An 8,758-nucleotide genomic window follows, 5' to 3' on the forward strand; every position below is an offset into this window, starting at 1 on the left:
TATAAGTTTGGAGGAACAACTCCATATGCTTGCCAGCTACGGGGCTACGGGGCTACCTACCTGGCGTAGGTGGCTTTGGGTATCACTTTATCTACACTCGTGTAGAATCTTTACTCAAACAACTAGAATTTCTACATTTGTTATTATGAATGAGTTATCTTCTAGTTTAGAATTTAGGGTTTAGGGTTTAATTTTTAAGTGAGGACTGAGGAGGGTTTTTTTTTTTCTTTTTTTTTTCTAAATTTAAAGTTAATGTATACTTGTTTAATCAATTTAATTGTTTAATGTTGATGACTCTTGACCCAAATTATTCACATGTATTGGAATACTTTCTCATTATGATGTGTACAGACTCGTACACTATAAACTAAAATGACCATCATGTTTACCATGATGCTATGAAGGTCGCTATTCTCTTAGGGTGTCCGACAACAACCCATCAATGAGTGCTAGCTTGACCAACAGGCTCAGGGGTGTGTGAACCCGATTGGTAAGCCCACGTTCGCACGTGTAGGTCGTGTGTAGAGAATTATTACACCTCCAACTTAGCTCGGACTAGAAAACCACATAAGAGAATAAAAAATGATGTTTTAAATGATAGGTCTTATCATGTTACATGTGTTTGCATTTCACAACCTAATAGTTGGGTTTACTGAATATTTCTTAAATTACTCAAGATATGTGTTACTCTTATATTTCAGGTAAAGGCAAGGCACCCCTATACGAATGAGGGAGACGATGCGTGAAGATTATGAAACCGGTGTTAGGATAGTTACGTTTCATCTTATTTTACCGTCCTAGATTTGATCAGGGCAATGTTTTGTTTTCTAGTTTTTGTTATCTGAAAAGGTGGCTGAAGGGTTGCGGCCGAGTTTTCGCCTCCAACCCTTTTACCTTCCACTCAGACGCCCTTAGCTATTCTTATAACTTCGACGACGGCTGCCATTATCCTCTCTTTGTCTCTCTGTCTTTGGGGGGTTTCTCTATTTCTCGTTTTGGTTTGTATTCAACAATGTCTCCCCATGTGACCGCACAGTTTTAGAACACTCCTCCACCTCTACTGACAGCTTACAAACATTGGAAAAGAGAATGCAGAAGCGGATGAGTATATAAATATACTAGAAAGCAATCTACTTGTTCATGAGAGGTAGCTGACATACTCATCCTACATGCCATGTAGTCGCTTAAGGTCAAGGGCACTACCCCCTATACTTGCCAACTCTGCTGACTACCTGCATGATCATCAGCCACCCACAGAGCAAATCCACTGTTTAGGGATGTGGAAGCTCCGCAGACACTGTATTGACTGTTATCAACCTAGGAAGTTATCTTAACTTTTTCTAGGGTTGTTGTGGCAGTCTTCTAGATCTTTAGGGTAGTTTGATTGTCTTGACATGGATTTATGTCTCCAAGTTCCTTAGTTCCGACTCTTCTAGTCTAGATCGGTCAGGCACATAAGGACCACATTCTCTGATCGTCTCTCAAAATTCTAATGTGCTCGGTCTATTAGAGGCGTTCCATCCTAGGCTATAGTCTAGCCAAACAAACACTTTCACTCTAGTCTTAAACTGTTTCTACTACTTATTCTACTTATTCTCTATATGGAGAATCACACCTTCAATTACTTGGAGTCTATGTACAAGCAATCATGCATATAGTTACACATGTTCAAAGGGATGATAACATCCATCAAACACTCGGAGCGAAGATACACAAATTTTCGTCCTTCATATCAACACGATTATGTAGAAGCAGTAGTAAACAATCAATTGCATCATGCGAGGAGTAATTTAATCATGCCAATACCAAGTGTGACTATTTGTCTATCCAATCGTCCTAGGCTCAGGCCATATTGAATCTAATCGCCTAAGGTTTGGTTTTACTAGCATGATGAGTTACCAAACGATCACTACAAGTATTACTTCCTAAAATTCGTGTAGTTACTTACTTGGATGATGTGTGTCTTTCCAAACTAGCTTTTTGCGTGTTAAAGACTCTAAAATTTATGAAAATTCTTTGATAGGTCCTAATTCAAGGCATAATAAAGTTAGTATCGAAATCGGAACGAAAAACAGTCGAACAGGCCGAAAACTAACCTCATGCACCACCATGCGTGCCTTCACGCGTTCATCCGAATATTTATGTAAAGAAGTGTTTAGAGACCGTCTAACTAAGGGGCTGGTTAGCAGATTGATCTGAAACTGATATCTAGATTAAACCCTATACATGATAAATGATAGCCATAGACTAATTCAATACAAATAGAATTGCATCAATTTAAATTTCTATAGTAGTAGGGCTGTAAGGAAATAGAAGAATGCAATGCTCCTTCTGCTAGATGAAGTTGAGGTTCCTGAAGAACTAGTTGATATATCTGTTCGTATTGTGCGGGTGAGCCCAACTGTGATGAAAAAGAAGCCAATTTTCCTCTTTGAGCTTTTCCTCTCGAGCTTCCCTTCAAAGTTTTAAAATGCGTCTATTAAGGAAAAGTTTCCACACCCTTATAAGAACTATTTCGTTTCCTCTCCAATCAATGTGAGATCTTGCAACGAGAGAAAATTCAAAAGGGAAAGCCCAAAGAGAACAATATCTGATAGCAGTGGGCTTGGACCGTTACATCTGGACTCACCTATAAAGCACGAATGAGTATGATCCTCTTAACCCGTATTTAGTGCTTGAATGATGACCTTTATGCTTAGGATTTAATGTTGTAAAGTGTTACCGATGCAGATAGCTTTGTGGATTCAGTATTGTTTATAAAGAATGTTTCGTTCTCTTCCCCAACCAGTGTGAGATATCTCACACTATCGCATAAGTTCAAGGACGGAAAGTATATCATTGTTTCCGTTATATCTTAGTTTATGATATGATGCATAAGAAAGTGAGTGAAATAAGGTTGTTATTCCTTAGAACATAGAGAAGGAAAACTAAGAATAGATATGATATTCAAACACATTTAGCATAGAGAAAGGGTGTAGTGGAGACTACTTTGCATCTGCAGGAGCCACAATCAGCATGCGAGCTGCAAGAGCCGGAGGGACACCTTCCTCCTGCACCTTCATTTTGTTCCAATTCTGAAGGAAGTTGAATGAGTTCATCTTCAATGCCACTCACTGATACCATTATAAGCATCATGGCTACCATTGCCAGCACCAAACCAGCCCTCTTCCTCCCCATCTATGACTTGATATGTTTCTTCTCATACCTTTCCTATGCTCTGCTTGTTATATAGCACAAGTGGGAGAGTAGATAAGAATACATGTGCGTTAATAAAAAGGAATCCAAGGAAGAAAGCACTCCAAAAGCAATGGGATGAATGGCATTTAATGTATTTGGGGTCATGTGACAAACACTGCCACCTACAAGGGCTTATCTCATTGGTATTGCCCCTAATACTCTTAACTTGTGTGGCTTCTACTCAATGACTATCCTCATCCATCCCTTCTATCTTCTATGTTCTATCTTTTCACCACACCACACGATCCTACCGTCGGTGTTATTCGAGTTTACTATAAATAGAAATAGGTTCGGGATACAATTTTGAACAAAATATAAAAGACTTCAAAATAAATAGACTAAATTGGCCTCAAAACGACCCATTGTGTGATCGCGTAGCTCTTGAACACTCTCCTTTCTGAACCGACAGTCATGGAACACATGAAAAGAATGTAAAATTGGACGAGCTACTCATAGGTTTTCATTGCATCAAATTCCTAATGGGTTAACACAACCTTTTACTTGTAGTTTTCGTTGCATCCAATTCCTAAAAGGTTACTACATACTTTTCTTTGAGCTCTACTAAGTTGGGACCTAATTCTACGGTTATCTACTTTTAGGAAGGCTTTTAACTCTGACTATCACAAACCCACTCTTGAAAAGGGACTCTAACCCTCACAAACTCACTACGAGTCCAGAGATGGTTCACCTATTTTTGGTGTCGTAATTCTAATGAACTTTGTATCTTAGCTAACGTCCAATATCTTGAGTTGAGACGCCACATCATAGAATCTATTTGAATAATTATTGGACACATATTCTTGATTATTAACAAGACTATGCCTTATGTCTTAACACAATGGATTGAAACTTTCAAAGCAGACATTCATAAACTCTGATTTAATTCAAAAGAGGTATACACGTGGAAGTGTTTTAGGTTTGGGAAATGTATATATATATATATATATATATATATTCATTTAGTTGAAGAGTCAATTGATTCAAAAAATACTTTTTAGTTTTTAAATTCTTCTAGTCTTGAACGATAGATTTTTGGTTTAGATGTGACATTATCTGTCTCGGTGTAGAATCCTGTCTAAATTAGAAATAGAGAAAAAATAGAATTTTTTTCTTTTAATTATTTAAACAAAACCCGAGATGAAATTATATTTTCTTTCAGTATTCACGCCTACTATACTTTTTATATATAATTAATATCGGTATAATATGAATTAATCTTATAACATTAGATATTTTGCAAAATTAAATTGAATATAAGAAGAAATATTAATTTAAATAAAGCTAAAACTATATATTAAAAAAAAATTAACAAAGCCATCTATATATTCTTGAATATGCATACAAATGGAAAGAGCTCTTTGGCCGGCCATATTAAAATCCCACATATATTTAACACAAAACAAACTAATTAGTATTTTTATTTATTTATTTATTTATTTGCTCATTCCTTTTAGTTAAATCCAACGACAAGACAACATATTATAAAAAACAAAATACTTAAAAACATTTAAGAAAATGTCACATTTTTCGTACCTATTGTTAGCCACGAAGGTCCATAATGATATGATATTGTCCACTATACTGAAGCTTGTGATTAATATGATATTGTTCTCTCGACCTTGACTCCACGTGTAATCTTCGGAAGTTTTATATTTGAACAATGGGTCGATTCCAAAGGCACCATTTTGGTTAACCCACTGCCCCAAAATCCTGTCTTTTGCTCTCTGTGAATCATGGCCATCTTCTTCTACTCAACCTCCTTCTTTCTTGGAGCTCTGCAATTCTTGATCTTTACTGCAATTCTTCTCTTCAAAGTTGATTCACTTTCCTTTACCTTCCCCAACTTCCAACAAAACAATCCCAACTTGTTCTTTGAAGGCGATAGCTTCATCAGCAATGGCGTTATTCAACTCACGAAGAACCAAGCCGATGGCCCGCTTACTGAGAGCTCCGGTCGAGCTTCCTATACACAGCCGGTGCGTCTATGGGATGCCTCCACAGGACAGGTGATGTAGGATCAATAACATATAACTATAAGTTGAGAATAAGAAACATAGGTGGGATTGAAAGTTCCATTTTCATTAGTGTTCACAACGTTTAAATAGGACAGCATCAGTAGTCTTTTGTTCCGATCTCTGTTTTTTTTTCTTCTTCTCTTTCGCTTCTCCTGCTCTGATATCATCTTTAAAATGAGAAACAGAGAGTTGAAAGTCCGAATTGGGATGAATTAGGATTAAAAATGAGAAACAAAGATCGAAACCGATGAATTAGGATCACCTTCCACAGATATATCATCTCAAAAGTTTTAATTTCTGGTCTTTATAGCTGTTGTGTTTCGTTGGGTACCGCAAATTATCAATATTTTTCCTCTCAACAATAAAATCAAGAACGTATTCATTATCACTACCCAGATTCTGTCACCAACAAGTAGCCTTCTAATTTCAATGTGGTCCTGAATTGAGTATATAGATTCTCAATCATTGTCCTAAACTGAGAATTGTAGTTGACAAACTGTTCTCGATCGTCCAATATCAAGACTATGTTATAAGTATCTTCAAATTTCTCAACTAACGATCTGATACCAGAATGCTATCCGTTGTGAACATTAATGAAGATCGGACTTTCAATTTTACTTCGGTTTCTCGTTCATAACGTTATATTTGAAGTTGGGTCTAGCTTAATCACAAACACAAATCCCCCTGCATGACAGGTTACAGATTTCACCACCCATTTCTCCTTCAGAATCAACACACTTAATGAATCTTTATTTGGCGATGGAATCGCCTTCTTCATCGTCCCTTACGAGGCCACAATACCCACTAACTCAACAGGGGGATTTCTTGGATTATTCAGCTCGTCTTCTGCTTTCGATCCCTCTAAAAATCAAGTTTTTGGCGTTGAATTTGACAGCAAACAGGATAATTGGGACCCAAGTGACAATCATATAGGAATCAATATCAATTCCATTCAATCTGCTACTCATCTCGTGTGGAACACAAGCATGAAAGACAACAGAACAGCCAATGCATGGATAACTTACAATTCCGCCACTAAAAACCTGTCTGTGTTTCTAACTTACATTAAAGATCCAATTTTTACAGGAAATTTCAGCATCTCAACTTTTATTGACTTGAAAACCTTGTTGCCTGAAAGGGTCAGAATTGGTTTCTCCGCTGCCACAGGTAAATGGTTCCAAATTCATAACATGATTTCTTGGTCATTCAACTCCACATTGGACGATGATAAGAACAAGAACAAGAACGTTGGCTTGGCAATTGGCCTAGGTGTCGGGCTTGGCTTTTTGATATGTGGGTTGAGCTTGTTGGGGGCTGTTTGGTGGAGCAAACACTCAAGTGGGCAAATGGAAGACATGGATGATTCTATAAATGATGAGTTTGAGCGAGGAACAGGCCCAAAAAGGTTCACTTATAGGGAATTAACTCAAGCGACAAAGAATTTTGATGAGGCCGGCAAGCTTGGAGAAGGAGGGTTTGGAGGTGTCTACAAGGGTTTGTTGACAGAATCCAATATAGAAATAGCGGTGAAGAGGGTATCAAGAGGCTCAAAACAGGGGAAAAAAGAGTATATTTCTGAAGTGAAGATCATTAGTCGTTTGAGACATAGGAATCTTGTTCAATTATTTGGTTGGTGTCATGAAAAAGGTGAGTTTCTATTGGTTTATGAGTTCATGCCTAATGGTAGCTTGGATACTCATCTCTTTAGAGGTAAAACCATGCTAAGTTGGTCAATTAGGAACAAAATTGCATTAGGATTGGCTTCTGCTCTGCTTTATCTTCATGAAGAATGGGAACAATGTGTGGTGCATAGAGATATCAAGTCGAGCAATGTAATGTTGGACTCGAGTTTCAATGCCAAGCTCGGCGATTTCGGCCTTGCGAGGTTTGTCGACCATGAGCTTGGCTCACAGACAACGGTTCTGGCTGGGACAATGGGATATCTTGCACCTGAATGTGTGACGGATGGTAAGGCTAGTAAGGAATCAGATGTTTATAGCTTTGGTGTGGTGGCTCTTGAGATTGCGTGTGGGCGGCGGCCCGTGGAGTCGAGGGCGGGACCGGATCAGGTGAGGCTTGTAGAGTGGGTGTGGGAGATGTATGGCAGAGGACAAGGCTTGGAAACTGTAGACAAGAGGCTGGGAATGGAGTTTGATGAGCAGCAAATGGAGGCTTTGATAGTTGTGGGATTATGGTGTTGCCATCCTGACTTCAAGTTCCGGCCCTCCATAAGACAGGTGATTAATGTTCTAAACTTTGAAGCTCCATTGCCTGCATTGCCCTCCAAGTTGCCCGTGCCGATGTACTTTGCACCGCCAATGACTTTGTGTAAGTTCTCGTATACATCGACGGGAACGTCCGTGGATAGAAGTAAGTGTTCGTGTAGTAACTGTTCGGCTTACACTACGCAATCTTCAGGATCAGGTGTGTCACTTTTGAAACTACCAAAACCAGAATAATAGTATTTACGTTACTAACAGTTATTGTAATGTTCTCTTTTATCGTTATGTAAAGAAATAAAAAAAAAATGCTTAAAATGGTGTTTTGTACTGTTCTATATAATTTGATTGACTTGATTTTCTTCGGAAATTATTGATTTAAGAGATACGCTTGTAAACACTTTTGGTTATAGTTTTGTACTGTTCTATTTATTTTTGTTCGTAAATGTATGAGTGCAATCGATATTGTTTTCGCTTCTGCTGCAACAAGATCTAGATATAAACATCATTAACAGACTATAGATAACATAAAGCGATTGCCGATAGAATCTAAAGAGTCATAGTCATTCATCTACGTTAATACAAAAAACTAATAATTATTAGAAGTAAGGGTGGAAATCAAATAAAAATATGATTTTATTTATATGGAATTCTAATAGCATCGGCATCAAATATAGTAATATGACTTTTTTAAGTAATTTATCGATATTCTATTTCCGTATATTTTATTCTCAAACATAAAAATTACGGGTAAAGTTTATAGTCTATTTGTCTCTTGTATTCTTTTCCTATATCGATCCGGTATCATGTCAATATAGAAGGTGTCCAATATCATTGGATGTGACCTCTTTTTTTGTTTAGAACCCTATTCGATTTATTTTCAGTGTTTCACTACAACCTTTGGACTAGGTTTCTTCTCGTGATCTCTCAGAGTGACGATTCACTCTTGCTACCATATCGATAACTCCCCTTGCTACATATATTCGAGTAAAGAAAATGTACATAAATGAATCAGAATCATATTAGAAAGAAAGTGATTATGAGAATAGACTAACTAAAAAAAAGTTTAAAAGAATTTAAAATTATTACTTATATGATCGCGCCTAGCAAATATTGTCCGATTTGGGCTTTCGAGGCTTCCCCTCAAGGTTTTAAAACGAGTGGGTATTTCAGCTTTCCCTCGAGGTTTTAAAACACGTATGTGGGTAGAGGTTTCCACACTCTTATAAGGAATGTTTCGTTCTCCTCTCCAATCGACGTGAGACCTCACAATTCACCCCCCTTGAG

At 37.5% G+C, this 8,758-nt stretch overlaps 1 protein-coding gene across 1 annotated transcript; it reads left to right on the plus strand.

Annotated features, from left to right (window-relative positions):
* The first annotated feature begins 4,945 nt into the window (after positions 1-4,945).
* Positions 4,946-7,711, plus strand: LOC111810891 (L-type lectin-domain containing receptor kinase IX.1-like). Its single transcript, XM_023697722.1, has 2 exons — positions 4,946-5,243; positions 5,948-7,711. The coding sequence occupies exons 1-2, from the start codon at positions 4,971-4,973 to the stop codon at positions 7,709-7,711; spliced, it is 2,037 nt and encodes a 678-aa protein (XP_023553490.1). The 5' UTR covers positions 4,946-4,970.
* Positions 7,712-8,758: the final 1,047 nt, after the last annotated feature.

Source organism: Cucurbita pepo, chromosome LG14, assembly GCF_002806865.2.
Source record: "Cucurbita pepo subsp. pepo cultivar mu-cu-16 chromosome LG14, ASM280686v2, whole genome shotgun sequence".
Taxonomy (NCBI): Eukaryota; Viridiplantae; Streptophyta; class Magnoliopsida; order Cucurbitales; family Cucurbitaceae; genus Cucurbita; species Cucurbita pepo.